This window comes from Hippoglossus hippoglossus, chromosome 21, assembly GCF_009819705.1.
Source record: "Hippoglossus hippoglossus isolate fHipHip1 chromosome 21, fHipHip1.pri, whole genome shotgun sequence".
Taxonomy (NCBI): domain Eukaryota; kingdom Metazoa; phylum Chordata; class Actinopteri; order Pleuronectiformes; family Pleuronectidae; genus Hippoglossus; species Hippoglossus hippoglossus.
In genome coordinates, this window is record NC_047171.1 from 15,629,577 (window position 1) to 15,645,291 (window position 15,715).

Sequence of the window (15,715 nt, forward strand, 5' to 3'; positions counted from 1 at the left end):
GCTTACCCACACGCTTATCTGGTTTGAGTATGGCATCCCAAGAGCATGACATAGGTTGGCAGCAGATAGCCTGGATGCAGTGATGTTTGGATGAATGTTATTTTTAAAAGCAGACTTTACAAATCCAAAAGATAATGAAATTGTCAATTAAGATGTATCCCATCTAGATGCAGATGTCACCCATGTATGTAGGCCAAGGAGTCTGCTAAAAGATTAAATTCATTCACTTACAGTTGGAATGTAGCCTGAGATGAATACATGTTGTGACTGACTACAGTTTCTCCAGTGGCTGTTTCTGTCTTTTCAGGATGTCAGAGTACGTTTTCCTTTGTAGAATGTCAAAAGACCCAGTGTAGATAATAATCCTCATATTACATGGATGCGTAGAGAGGAAACTGGCAACAGCCCTAGAGCTCTGTGACAGCTGCGTCAGCCATAGTTAGATTTTCAGTCTTTGCCATTCTTATATGCTTGATTATACGGGCCACAGTCCGACTAGTGCCCGGTTAATCGGGTGTAGCGTTAGCAATATTTCTGCTGTACCTAAGTCTAGTGTGTGTGGGCCATGTCTTTGTTAGTTCTGGTCACGTGCATGTAAGAAGTGTCATCAGGCAAAGCAGTTTTGTATGCTAAACAAGGCTAGCAGCCAAGTCTATGGCAGGGCTGTGAAAACATAGCTGTGTACGAGAAGTAAATGTTTCTTGTCAAAACAAATCGCAATACCATTTTAAGACTAAATAAGCAAAAAAAAAAAAAAAAAAAAAGATTTGGGATATCATTCATAAAGGTTTTAGTCGACAAATGACCTTGGTTATTAAACGGGGGGGGGGGGGGGGGGGGTCGTGATAATCAAAAAATAATTGATGAACCAATCAGCAAATTAATTAAAATTGTTAGTTGGGGCCCTATTCTCAACACTTTCAAATAAATTTGTGATGATTGACAAGAGCCCGATTAGCATTATAAAAGCACTGCCTGTAGTATATGACTGACAGAAAACATCTCAGATCATTCAGCACAGTCCTACCTTTTTTACTCAGGTCTATAGCAGCTTCCAAGAGGACTTCCAACTCTCCTTTTGGCAAAACTGGAACAACCCAACGAGGCCTGGAAGAAAAAATTAAGACAAGAATTAAAAGAAATGGCAACAATTATAAAAAAAATAAAAGCGATACTCCACTCAAACTCTTCTCACAGTATTAACAAGATTAAGACAAGAAAATTACGAGAAAATATCTTTGGAAAGAAATTATTTCAAAGACAGGTGTTTATTGGTTCGAAATAGGAATGAAAATGAGGCATAGACCTGGCCTACATGCGTTTTGGGAGGAGTAGCCTGCCCCATAATGTAGGTTAATTAGTAAGTAATGCGATTCATTTCTCAGAGTTAGTAATAGCCATGGAAATGTTTTGAGCTGAGAACTATACTGCTGAGCAACCTGGATCACAGAAATAATACTAATAATATTTGTGGGGAAACTGCTGTTTTTCACATTTGTTATGCTATTATTTCACCCAAGAAATAAGTGTACCAGCCAAACTGGGAATGACCTTGCACTCAAAAGATTTTACATCTTAAAAGGAACCAGAACATCTCTAAATCCTTTAACATCTTGACCTACACTAACAACATTTGTCAAAATGATTGCTGAACTCCACAATCAATTCACAATTTGTCAAACTTTGACTTCACACTGAGTTGAAAACAGCAATTGGCCTCCATTATTAGAAACTAAAACATGCAAGTTTCAAAATGAACCAAAATTTGTATTATATTTCTCATCATAACATAAGCTCTGCAACTTAGTGATTTGTGCCAGTTTGCAGCTTTGCCCCTCCTCTGCAGCACCAGGAAAAATCCCACAGCATTGAAATTAAGGTTGCAACAACTTATTGATTTAATCGATTATAATTGATAATAAAAACAGCTGGTAACTAATTTAGTCATCGATTAGTCTGGTCTGTTATAATGGACGGCACACAATGTGGCAGCGTCTCCCTCACGTGACCACGCAGTCTCCTCTCTGGAGTCAATGTTTGAAAATGGTGGAGACAAACATCGAGCCGAGACAAGTCGTCAAAAGTGTGTGAACACATTAATACATTAAAGCCTCCAGAGACTGTTAGCTCCAAACTGTGTTAAGGTGATTTCACATGGATCAGCAGCAAAACATCACTGTGGTATGAACATGAAGAGAAAACATGTTGGAGCCATTATTCTTCTTCATTTCCCGGTTTACTGGATCAACTTAAGGCTCACACCATAGTGATGTTGTGCTGCTGTGTGATGGGAAATCAGTTTTCTTTGAGGTTTAAACGTAAAATGTTCACACACTTTTAAAGACTGTCTCTTCCAGACTCAACGAGAGAGACAGGCAGAGAGAGACAGAAACAGGGGTCGAGAGACCTACATGCTGAATAAAGAGAGGGAGCGCTGAAAACGAACACAAACAGGAAAACAAAAACTCAAACCGTAATTTTCTTATTGTTTCACAGCGGTTATGTTCTAAAGCACAAAAAAAAAAAACCCTAACCCATGTTGCAACCTGAATACTGCATTCTAATTTGGCGAACAAATTTATCGGGTAGCATTTGACATTCTCTGCTTAAAAATGTGAATGTGTGATGCTAAGCATAATTTATTTGTGTCAGCATGCGGGTAAAATACCTGTTGATCATGTCATCCAGCTTTGCTAGGTCAGTGTGAGGGAAAGCAGGCTCCTCCTCTTCCAGCTGAGGGGGCCCATCCTCCTGACCCTGCTCATCTGGTGGGCTCACTGGAGAGTTCTCATTAGATGAGTTAGGAGATGACGTCTAAAAGAAAAAAGACAAATTCTAAGATTAAATATTGATCTCTGTGGATGTAACATATAAACAAAATCTGACAAATACTATTTCAAAACAAGCATCAAGAAAACAACTTCAAAAAAACTATTCTAAGAAGTAAATTTCACATATACCATAATATTCTTTTGTGCATCTCAAGCTTTTGTGAATCCTGTACTCAGTGCATTGTCGTAACTAACATGTAAATTAAACATATGAACAATGCAAAGTAATAAGTAGATATTTACTGATTGCTTTGATAGCCATCATCTTTAATCAATTCATAAATAAACAAGACTATAAGTTTATGGAGCAGCTAGAGGCCCCACTTAAGCTTTAATGCTCATTATACACAGACTCATTACAATCCAGTCTGCTGTTAATTTAATCTGCGTGCTCCACTGGTCATTTATTATCAAGATTGTGTGATTGTACATTTTAATGGAGCAGAGGGGCATTTTGATCATGGGTGTACCAAGAGCAAAAAAACCAAAGGATCACATAGTGTCAGCTTAATGTATCTGATACCGATCCACCATTGTAAAACAGCCTGAATGGGCTAGATCTCAATGCATTAGACAGACTTTTTATATCCCTAAAAGAATGACTAAATTGTATTGATGACTGTTTTCGTACATAAAATATATTTTAAAATAAACGTTTTAATACAGTTGTATAAACTTCTTTCCATATTGACATGTGCCAGTGAAAAGGCAAGGCTCCCTTTTGTATGGGTGTAGAGTTTCTATTGCTCTAGTCGATAACTGAACATGCATGCAGGTATAAAGAAGCAGGTGTCTCTCCTGACAGGCACATAAACAAATCCATTTATATTCTCATCTCTTACTACTGGATATACAGAACAAAAAGTAAAGGTTGACATGGTTATATAGGAAGAATAAATGTGTTAGTAGGTGGGTGTATCTCTGTTACAGCTGTCAAATAGAAGATTTGGATGCAAGCGTGTCCGAGAAACAAACAAGCTGCATTTATGAATGAGTATTTTAGTACTGATGTGACCAATCCTTTCTTTATTGCTGTTCTCATCTTGAACATCAGTGGTAGTGGGAGAGTAAAATAGGGATACACATAGTGAAAAGAGATGCACAACTGAGAAATATGAAATGTGGGGGTGTGTGGTGAAGACTCCTTCTGCTTGGCTGACCTACATAGGCAGCTTGCCTCTCACGTCTTACCACGGCTCATCTCTAACCAACACAGGCCTGCAAATGCACATGCACAAAGACACACACACACACACACACACATATCCTTTATCCATCACTCAAGAGGCTCTGTTCATTGATGCCTCTCCTTCACTCTCTTTCTCCCCCTTTTCCGCTCCCTCCTCCCCTCCCTTTTCATCCCCTTGGGCACCTGTGTGCAGTTAGGTACGAGCAATAGATCTGTTAAATAACTGCGCTGCAGTCTCTGAACTGCCAGAAATTGTTTGATAAAATAATAATAATATTATATAATAACGAGTCATATACGAAGTGTAATGCACGGCTATTTTAAACAAATACAAGAGGACAGATTTAGATGAAAGCATTACCAATAGGAAGTCAAGATCACAACATTTCAAAGAAGAGGCCAAAAAAAATGATGGCTGCACTTTGAGTTTGAGCTCGAAAGAGGATGCAGACCTGGTTCTGTGGCAGTGGGGGTTGGCTTTGAGCGTCAGGTGCCTGGCCCTGGCCCTGACTGTCATTGCCCCCCACCGGAGAGCCACGAGTGGTGGCCGTCATGCTCGCCACAGGGCAGATCTTGGCAATCTTGGCCTCTTAGGGAGCGCTGGCCAGGAGGGAAATCACAGCCACCTCAGCTGTAGAGCAGAGGGAAGAGAGCCCGAACACAAGAGAGAGGGACACAAGCACCTGGAGATCTGGATGTGCCGCTGAGACCATTGCATAACCTGGAGATGGGAAAGGGGACAAAGGTCAGATTTGATCCAATGGCAGTTTAAGTTACTTGTAATATAAAAGCAAAATAGGTTAACAGATGGTTATGATATTGTATGTCAGATATAACCATATAAAATCAACTCATACTGACTTGGGCTGAGCCTGTTACTTAGCTACCTAACTAAAATTGTATAGTGTTATAAATTAGGATGCTGCAACCAGGCTTTGAAGGGCTGATATGGATCACTGATTTCATTGTAATTAGATTCAGAATACCCAGTACCAATCAAAACTTTATTTCCTGCCTCATTACATCTTAATTACACCTGACAAAATCAGCAACTGCAACACATTTACATTCTATATAGGTCTCCCACAACTGCATGCTTTGGTAAATTACCTTAGAGAAGGGTCAAATGACAAATTGTATTCGTAAAGCTTCTTTCACAAATGTAGTGTAACCCTGAACATGTCTACACATGATATAAAGGAGCTGTATGAGTGAGCACAAATGTCCGAATCAGTTGGACCGGACATTAAAAATGACTTGACTTAAGCTCCCTAGTGAAAAGTCTGCGTAAAGTCAGACTGAACCAGTGTGAGGAGAGTAGGTATATGTCCGGAGTATTCACAGAGCTGTATGAGTAGGCATTTTTGTGACATTTCTATACTCCCCCCTGCACACTCTACCCTGACCCCTTGCCTAAACTAAACAGTATCACAGATCCCATACAGACAATCTTGAGTTCTGTGCTGCATGTGTTAAAGGGCAACACTGGACATTGTCCAAAGTTCAAATGTGACAACAGCTTAACAGACATTTCTGCATCTCTTTCAGAGACAAAGTACATTAACCGACCTGGGGTCAAGACTGCAGCAGCTGGTGGCAATACCAGTCTCTCTCTACAATAACAAAGCGGCTCCAAACTTGTTGCATCCTTTGTCACAAATAAATGTTGTCACAGACAATGCAATTCTGGATAAGGTGCTTCAAGGCAGCACAATATCATCACTATTTTGTTTTCATTTGTAAGGCTGTCATTATGTTGCTTCATGCTAACACAGACCCACAACAGTAATACAGCATTATGTACTAGAAGCCACATGATACTGCCAACCTGAATTAATCTTAAATCCCACCACATCCAGTGCAAGCTCAAATTTGTGTGAGTTTAGATGCATCCAACCTTATGGACGGAGGCTGTATAAGTTATGAGGGATTGTGAAGTGAAAACACTGCTTTCCATATATTTTTATAATTTTCTCAGATAAGTATATTAGTTTAGTCATTAATAATGCACATCATTTGATTCTAACTAGCACCTTATTCACTGATATATGCCTAGTGATGGACTGAGCTAATTCATCACCATTATAATAATAATAATTACCGGCATTGTAACAGGACACCTTGAATCAGTTATCTGTTGTCCAGCCAGTTATATTTATATTGCTCAATGTGACAAGTCTGCCTCAGGGGCTCTATGATCTAATTGAATAAATTAGTCATCACAGATTCTGTTTATCAGAACCCGGGTATTGTTTTTGTTGTTTTGGCCATAACTTTTATTGTTGACTATAAAATTGTGCTTGCCTAAGTAACTGCTGAGATCTGGAAATTGATGACCAGTTTTCTACCAGTGTTAAATTAATAAGATGAATTCCTCACTGTGTGAAACAAAATGGGATCATTCTTGTATGTGTAAGGCAACGCTAGGCTTGATTTAAACATTGTTTGCGTAAACATGAAATAAGCTTGGCCTTGTTATCAAAGATACCAATCGAGCGGTTTGAGTCAAGATAGGACCAATATATGTTATCGGATCAATGCATCCCTAGCAAGAACAAGTGGTCAAATTATCAGACTTTTAAAAGCAAAACAGCAGCAGTTTTGCCAGATTATCTAAACCACGTTATGTGATGTAATATTCCCTAATGGCACAGGAAAACTGCGTGACCATGCTTAGTAAGGCAGACCAAAGTTAACCCTAGCTGTGAAGGATGTTTATCACAGGACATTTAATTCTTGTTGTTTGTATTTCAATTTCTATGGTATAACTGTCTAAATCTGTCACCTAAGGTTTGCCTCTCAAAGATCATAACTGAAAAATAAAACAAAAATTAAGGACACATGATTGTCTGGTTGTCCTCGCCTTGTCTGACTTCCTTTTGGTGATGTCTTGCCATCCCCAAATAACTTGGAAAGTGTAATGTAATCAAAACGGCGATGATGAAGAAAACCCAGAAGCTGCCCTTTAAATGTCTGTATGACATTTGGTAAAATATGATATAACTTGCCTTGACTGCCTCATCAATCTCAAATCCTTAAGATAAATAAATCGTTTTTAAAGACCCATATACTGCATTTCAATCTTAAAGCTTCAGTTCCATAAAGTATATTCATTTTTCAGCATCCAAAAAAGTGTAGAAATAAAACTAATAGAGTCTATTAATACTGCCATTACATAGGATTATAGTACAATGATAGATCTATGGATAAGGAGCTATGACTTTTGGGGCCAACTTATGAGCAGACAATTCTTAGTACCAACAAAAGAAAGAGCCAAAGTTTAAATCTATTAAGAAAACATCAATTATGGGTTGTTAATTAATTCCCATTTTCTGCACTCGCCAGAGCTCACCATTGGACATGTTAAAACCACAATTATTACAAATCATGTGATATGCTGGAAGCCACCAATTAGATAAATGGAAATGTCACAATATGTTGCTTGCCGATTATATTGTCAAGGTAATCAACACTACAACCTTCAGTCTTCCGGTCATCAAAATTAACACTTAAGGTATAGAGTTGGCGCTGTTTCTGCAAATTTCAGTTCAAGGTGGGAGAGTAATACATTTTGTATAGACTGGCATTGACACCAGAGCACAAGAAATACAACATTTGAAAGAAGATTAAGACATACTATATGCTATTTAACAAACTGGAAGCTTCAGTTGAAAATCACAATAATAATTGTAACTGAGTTTCAAGAGTCTATCTGATCTCAATTCCTATTACTTCGCCCATCTTCACAATGTCTTCTGCCCAGAAAAATCAAGAGTTTACCTGATCAACAATTGACTGGTAATAAGAAGAGAACTGAAATAGACTTCGTGGATGCAGATTATGCAAAAGTTTGAGATATAAATAAGACAATGCTAAACTTGACAGTCTGAATATGAAGAATAAACGCTGCTGCTCTGTCCTTTTGGAGAATAATAATGGTTATTAACACTAAAGACAAACTGCAAGCATGTGTCTAACAGCAAGTTAACATGGGTGTACTGAATAAGCTGATTTGATTTTTGGTGACCATAAATATATTTAGTGAGCATCTATACATTTCTAATGAGAAGACAGATTAGATAAATGGTTAAAACTTTAAGTTTACTGTAGTAAAACCACATTATTTCCTATTTCACAGGTGCCAAGAGACCCTTGTTCAATTAAGGTAGCAGCCATTGCTTCAGACATAGTTCATTACAGTCATTATAAACATGGTATGGAGAGTGTCTTTGCCTTGCAGGGAACAGAATGTCACATTATGGAGCTACTATCAGTAAAACCACTCAGTAGCTAACTGTCTACTAGAGCAGGAAAGGGTGGATTACTTTTATGACGCACAAAAACATGTTATGTCTTATCAGTGTAAAACGGTACACGCTAACTGCAGATGCCATTAGGACAAACGTACAACTGCGGCCTTTCAAACTGAACCGGCTTTGGAACGTTAACGTCAGTGTTATTTAAAAACCATTGTACAGACGGTGAAATCAGTCATTAAATATAATGTGTGAAGCCGTGAATCAGCCTCAATTCTCAGACACTGCAGGTGCACATACAGTACACGGTGACAGGTATGGTTCATAACACACGGCACCTTTGCAGCCGTTAACAGCTGGTTTGGTTAGTTAGCGCCTGCAGCTAGCTAGCTGCGGCAACTATCGTTCGGTTAGCCTGCAAGGCGATCCGCCCAGACAGCGGTGAAGGCCTCGTCCACAGCCCGCTACGCTGAGGCCTCATTATTCGGTCGGGCCTGACATTATACTTGCCCAGCAAAGCTTAGCTACATAACTGGTGAACTTAAGCAAACAGAGGAATAGGGTGATGCCTTAAGTCAAGATCGATTTAACATCCCTTCCCCAAACGTTATTGTTGGCCAACCAGGTTGAGCATCGACCGTGCTAACGAGAAGCAATCCAGATAAACAGTGGTCGTTATGTAGCCGCTAGCTTACGTGCGAGTGAGCAGCCGAAGGTACATTGAGCTAACGTTTCTATTTTGACAAGCGGCTGCTTGATGTGACTCGACAACTAATTCGTTTTCTCATCTATAAAACCAACAATGCGATATTAAGATTCATATCGTTAAGCTGTCATCACAACGCTCAGGATAAGTTAAAACAGCTAGCCGTCTTAGATAACCATAAATATGCAAGTGACAGGGGAGTCGTCTATTTCCTGAAATGTAACAGAGTGTTCTGACCTGCATCGACTAACGCTAACTTATAACTTAGCTCAAACAAATCGAAAATAAAATATGGGAAGCCTAGGTGAAATAAAATGTTAACAGCAATGTATATTATGCAAAGCCATTATTCGTGAATTATAAAAATAGTGGCAAAGGGGGAAATAAATTTCAATAACTTGTAAACATACCAGGTTAAAAGGAAATGTTCCTCCTCTGTCTGTAGACAGTGCCGAGGACAATCTGCGGGTAGCTAGCGCTAGCTTGGCTTCAGGGAATGTAGCTGGGTGAGCTAATGAAACCACACTGTTAATATCACGAAATGCAGTTTAGTAGCATTGACATTGTCAACGACTCAGTGAACAGCAGCAAACAGAGAAAAACCCACCAGCGGCTGAATTACACAAGAAACCCAGACGCAGTTATGTTACCTTGCATCCACTCCCAGCTGACGCTAGCGGTAGTCAGCTAACAATCAGCAGGCAGCGCACCGAGCTAGTTAGCTAACAACTCACCAGGAATTTGATATGACTTCCCCCTCTATCCACGGGCTCCGTCCAGCCTTCAACGCTGGTGTCGTCGTATATTACATAAACGTGGCCTATATCCGTGACAGTTTCGCGGGACACAAAGCTGTTACCAGAAAGGTCTAATTCCTACGGTTTTTCCCTCTGCTTCTGGGTGTTTTTCCTGCGTCACCGGCGCGGTAACAGCCCCCCTAACTCTGTCTAGTCCGATTTCTAGGGCTTGTCACTTCGGTCCCAGCAGTCACTCACAACTTGACTCGGTTCAACATGGCGGAAGCGCAGTCAGACAGAGATGCAGCTCAGTAAAAGCGGGACAGACGAGTGTGTGAACTCCGGCGCGCTGCGTTGTCACTGAGCTCGTTTGCACCGCAACCGAGCGCAGTTGGGAAAACACAACGGCTGCTGAATGGAAAGGCTTAAAACCCTGAATTCCGATAAGTGACTCCGGCTCCAGCGGATAAGTTACATCCGTAGCTTGGATAAAACCAGGGGGAGAGAAGAGTGAGCGACCCGCCGCACCTGGTTATATCGCCCCCTATCGCCCGGGGTGGTCATAAAATACATGTGCAATATTTTACATAAACGTGCTTCCTGCCGCGTCCAAAGACTGTTTCAGTTTGAGAGAGAGAGAAAGAAACAGACTGGCTGGTTTAAAAGAGAGAGAAAGATACAGACTGGCTGGTTTAAAAGAGAGCGAGAGAATGAAGCTACTGGCCTGCTTGAAAAATGTGAAATCTTTCACCTCTTGCAACTAACTGACGAAATTTGAGGCAGATGAACGAAGAATAATAATGACGATAAGAAGTATGGAGAATAATAGTAAATGTGCATGCATTGCATTACTGCATACATAATAAGAAAAAGTATGGGGAACAACAATATATGTGCATTCATTGCATTACTGCACACATAACTAGACAATTCCTACCTAGAAATTTTGAATCTGTGCAGCGTGCTTCCTGCCGGGTCCAGAGACTGTTTCAGTTTGAGAGAGAGAGAGAGAGAGAAAGAGAATGAGATACTATTGGCCCGCTTGAGATACTATTGGCCCGCTGGAAAAAGGTCTAAGACATCAGTGATTCCTTTGATCTATGACCACTGACACTGACTCGTTATACGATATACGATATACGAGCAAACCGTCTGGCAAAAGTCTTAGAAAAGTCATAGCATGGTTAAACCTTAAACCTTAGCCCCTCCACTCTATTCCCAACCGAGCCGCACGTTTTGATGTATAGTTTGTGCAGGTGCGACAAAAGCGTCAAAGGAATCTTTGACGTCTTAGACAGTTGAAAAGGTGAAAGATATCACCTTTTTCAAGCGGGCCAGTACCCGCTTAGTATCTCTCTCTGTCTCTCTTAAACCAGCCAGTCTGTTTCTCTCTCTGTCTCTCTCAAACGGAAACCGTCTGTGGACCCGGCAGGAAGCACGCTGCACACAAAAAAAAATTCTAGGGAGGAATTTTCGAGTTATTATGTGTGCAGTAATGCAATGCTCGGTCGGGATAGTGTGAACAGAATTTTCTAAGACTTTCGCCAAACGGTAAGCTCATAAATTGCGGAAAACAGTGGAAAAAATTGAATGGCAGTCAATTGTAGCCTTTATCAAAGGAACGAGTGACAGTGTCAGTGGTCATAGAACAATCATTGATGTCTTAGACAGTTGCAAATGTGAAAGATTTCACCTTTTTCAAGCGGTAAAACATACATAAATTGAGAATCCCAAGACTTTGCTGAACGCACAGATATTTTATTTATTGATGAGTAAGTATGACTTCAATGCTCCTTCCAGAAACTTTCTCTCAAAATTAACATTAAAGTCAATGGAGAAAAAATCTGACCACCTTCCGCTTTAGACCTCATAGAGCCAAAAGCCAAAAAGCACAGAAAAAATGGCTGAAAATCTGTCATTTTCACACTCGTTCCTTTGATGTATGCTCCCATTGACTCCAATTAAAAACATTCCACTGTTTTTCGGACTTTATGAGCGAACCGTTTGGCAAAAGTCTTAGAAAAGTCATAGCATGGTTAAACCTTAAACCTTAGCCCCTCCACTCCGCTCTGCATCTGCCAATCGGTTTGCTGCTCCCTCACTGCGAGGGACAGCTAGCCACTCAACAAAATCACGACTGTTTGCTGTCCTGGCTCCCAAATGGTGGAACGAGCTCCCCATTGACATCAGGAAAGTAGAAAGTCTACACATCTTCCTCCGCAGACTAATCTCTTCTGACTACACCTTAGAACATGATGTCTTATAAACCACAGTCAACTCTGGTTTTTATAGAAAAAAAATGATTCTTCAGTTTAGTTGCACTTATATGCCACTTACCTGTAGCTAACTTGTAGTTTGGCTTTTTTGAAGCAAATTGTACTTGCTTGATTCTTGTTGTTCTGGGTTTGTACCCTCATGGTTGAATGCACTTATTGTAAGTAGCTTTGGATAAAAGCGTCAGCTAAATGAAATATAAAGTAATGTAATGGATATAAGATTTTATAAAATGAAAAAAAATGTACATTAAAAATTGTTCAGTTGAAATTTGAAATGGTTGTCTATTAACAGTGAAGCCTTATATTAGTTTGAAATAGACTGATATGTATTTTTGCACAGTACAAGGACTGCAGATTTCCTGCCCCATCATTTACACTAGACATGTATACATGGACACCAATACTCCAATATTAACCAGATTAAGCCAATAGTCATGTGAACCATGTGAACAGTATTTTCTGTATGCCTTGATCCAAATAAGGTCAGACTTGGAATAAGCAATAATTGTACAGCCATATGGAGTATTCCGACCTTAGTCGCATTATGTAGACATGCATATGTTTTCACCGCATTTTGCAACATCGAGTTACCAACTCCTTGATAAAGCAGGCCTTAGGTTCATGTTCAAACAAGCACTAGGACGTAATGTTGGCTTGGCATAATCAGACCATGCTCTGTAATATATAAATGGGAACATGAATGGAATATTCTGTTAGCAATTCATGTAAAAATCATAATTAGGGCCCGAGCACCAACATTGCGAAGGCCCTATTGCTTTTCGTTTGATTCAAAAATTGCTCAACAGCAAGTAATTCCATCGGGTTTAACCGATCATCATGAAATTCGGTTTAGATCCAGTTTTGGATTTTGTGGCCATTTTAGCCGTTTTACAAGTTCTGTATTTTAACAAACTCCTCCTATAGCTTAAATCAGGGTTAGGGGTTAGAGATTAAAACTAACTAAAATTGTGAGTTTTTGTCACATGGTGTGACTGTGGCGTGGCATAAAATTTTGATGAATCACCAACAAAACACGAGGTTGTTGAATCTCAGACATACATTGAAGTCATTGACGTCCATTGACTACAACCATGTCAAACTTTGTCAGAAGTGCCTCCAGACATTGATGATGTGATGTTATGGAAACTGAGTTTTTGTCAAACACTGTGTAAGTGCCTTGGCGTCAAATTTAAACAAATCGCCGTGACACACGAAATTGCTGTAACTTCAGTTTACTTTGTTCAATCTCCCTCAAACTACATTTGTGTAACAACAGCCCAAGACATTCATATGGTTTTAAGGAATGGGCGCGGCCAAATAGCTGAATAGCGCCCCCCCAAAGAGCAGCCCGGCACCACAATTGACCGAAATGTAATAAAATCGGTAGGGACATGTGTCTTTCATAATGAACAAAAAACTCTCTCGGATCGAAATGCTAGACCAGGGATTCCCAAACTTTTCCATGCCAAGTACCATGCCAAAATAACTAAATGTACATATACACTACCGTTCAAAAGTTTGGGGTCACTTAGAAATTTCCTTATTTTTCAAAGAAAAGCACTGTTTTTTTCAATGAAGATAACATTAAATTAATCAGAAATACACTCTATACATTGTTAATGTGGTAAATGACTATTCTAGGTGGAAACGTCTGGTTTTTAATGAAATATCTACATAGGTGTATAGAGGCCCATTTCCAGCAACTATCACTCCAGTGTTCTAATGGTACATTGTGTTTGCTAATCGCCTTAGAAGACTAATGGATGATTAGAAAACCCTTGAAAACCCTTGTGCAATTATGTTAGCACAGCTGAAAACTGTTTTTCTGGTGAGAGAAGCTATAAAACTGGCCTTCCTTTGAGCTAGTTGAGTATCTGGAGCATCACATTTGTGGGTTCGATTATACTCTCAAAATGGCCAGAAAAAGAGAACTTTCATGTGAAACTCGCCAGTCTATTCTTGTTCTTAGAAATGAAGGCTATTCCATGCGAGAAATTGTGAAGAAACTGAAAATTTCCAACAACGGTGTGTACTACTCCCTTCAGAGAACAGCACAAACGGGCTCTAACCAGAGTAGAAAGAGAAGTGGGAGGCCCCGGTGCACAACACAGCAAGAAGACAAGTATATTAGAGTCTCTAGTTTGAGAAATAGACGCCTCACAGGTCCTCAACTGGCAGCTTCTTTAAATGGTACCCGCAAAACGCCAGTGTCAACGTCTACAGTGAAGAGGCGACTCCGGGATGCTGGCCTTCTAGGCAGAGTGGCAAAGAAAAAGCCATATCTGAGACTGGCCAATAAAAAGAAAAGATTGATATGGGCAAAAGAACACAGACATTGGACAGAGGAAGATTGGAAAAAAGTGTTATGGACAGACGAATCAAAGTTTGAGGTGTTTGGATCACACAGAAGAACATTTGTGAGACGCAGAACAGGTGAAAAGATGCTGGAAGAGTGCCTGACGCCATCTGTCAAGCATGGTGGAGGTAATGTGATGGTCTGGGGCTGCTTTGGTGCTGGTAAAGTGGGAGATTTGTACAAGGTAAAAGGGATTTTAAATAAGGAAGGCTATCACTCCATTTTGCAACGCCATGCCATACCCTGTGGACAGTGCTTGATTGGAGCCAATTTCCTCCTACAACAGGACAATGACCCAAAGCACACCTCCAAATTATATATATATAATTATATATATTATATATATATATATATATATATATATATATATATATATATATATATACATTTAGTTATTTATTCATTACATCCAGTGTCTCTCTTCTGTTATAAACAGTGCTATTCATTTAAGTATGTTTGTCTCTGTGTGTATACCTGGTCCCTCACTAGTGGGAGGGGTGGGCTTGGTGGCTCCTACACAGTTTATCTATCCTAGGTTTTATGGCTGTCAGTGCCAGACGAATGTCATTCTCCACTTGCAGACATGCTCTGTGCTTTGTTTTCAATACCTTCAATGTAGAAAACCAGACTCGCAGAGGTATGTGGTGGCAAATGGAAGGGGAGATTTCATACCTCCGAGTTTTAGATGCCAAGGTGGTATTCCGTGGTTGTGGCAGTTTTGCAGCTGAGTCATCTTCAGTCTGGTTGTCTGATGGTCTTTTTCTTTTAAAAAATGTGTCAATTTTTGCCTCTAGCAGGAGGTAGCCAGCTATTTCTCAGGCACACAGCAACTTGTTGATGCAGCGGCTGCTCGATTCTGATTGGCTTGAGCGCTGTGTGTTTTTTTATTTTTATTAAAAGATTGGCATTAGAAGAAAAAAAAGATTGGCATCCAAGATTTCGATATGCAGTGATTAATAACATCTAAAAAACCTATTTAAGTTAATAATTAATAATTTTATTTTTATTGTCACATTGTCCCCCCTTTTCCCTTACAGTTTCCGCGCCCCCCCTGGCGCCCCCTGGGGGTCGGGACCCCCACTTTGAAAAGCAGTGTGCGAGACCAAACAGGAAGTCGGCCATTTTGAATTAAGTGGCCATCTTTCACCATTTACACATGTTGCATTTAAATGAACTCCTCCTAAAGCTTTCATCAGATCAACTTTAAATTCAGTGAATGTTATCTCAACTCCATGGAGATAAACGTTTATTAAAAGTTTTAGTATACGTCACACGGTGTATACGTCACACGGTGTAAACGTTGCGTGGCGTCTAAGTTTGATGATTCCTCTGTGCAGTGTCCAATCAGCCTCAAACCTCTTTAA

The 15,715-nt window shown here is 39.9% G+C and overlaps 1 protein-coding gene across 9 annotated transcripts in view; it reads right to left on the reverse strand.

Moving 5' to 3' along the window:
* The window catches only part of usp9 (ubiquitin specific peptidase 9), a 38,222-nt gene extending 27,994 nt beyond the window's left edge, over nucleotides 1-10,228 (reverse strand). For 6 of the 9 annotated variants that reach the window (XM_034573596.1, XM_034573594.1, XM_034573592.1 and 3 more), the window contains exons 1-4: nucleotides 9,717-10,228; nucleotides 4,473-4,741; nucleotides 2,669-2,814; nucleotides 1,028-1,107 (exon numbers count right to left, since the gene is read on the reverse strand). In XM_034573596.1, the coding sequence (XP_034429487.1) occupies nucleotides 1,028-1,107; nucleotides 2,669-2,814; nucleotides 4,473-4,574 (328 nt within the window). In that variant the 5' untranslated portion in view covers nucleotides 4,575-4,741; nucleotides 9,717-10,228. Of the gene's footprint in view, nucleotides 1-1,027; nucleotides 1,108-2,668; nucleotides 2,815-4,472; nucleotides 4,742-9,392; nucleotides 9,490-9,716 lie in introns of those variants that run through there. The other 3 variants (XM_034573598.1, XM_034573589.1, XM_034573591.1) reach the window with 2 other exon arrangements.
* Between the last annotated feature and the right edge of the window lie 5,487 nt (nucleotides 10,229-15,715).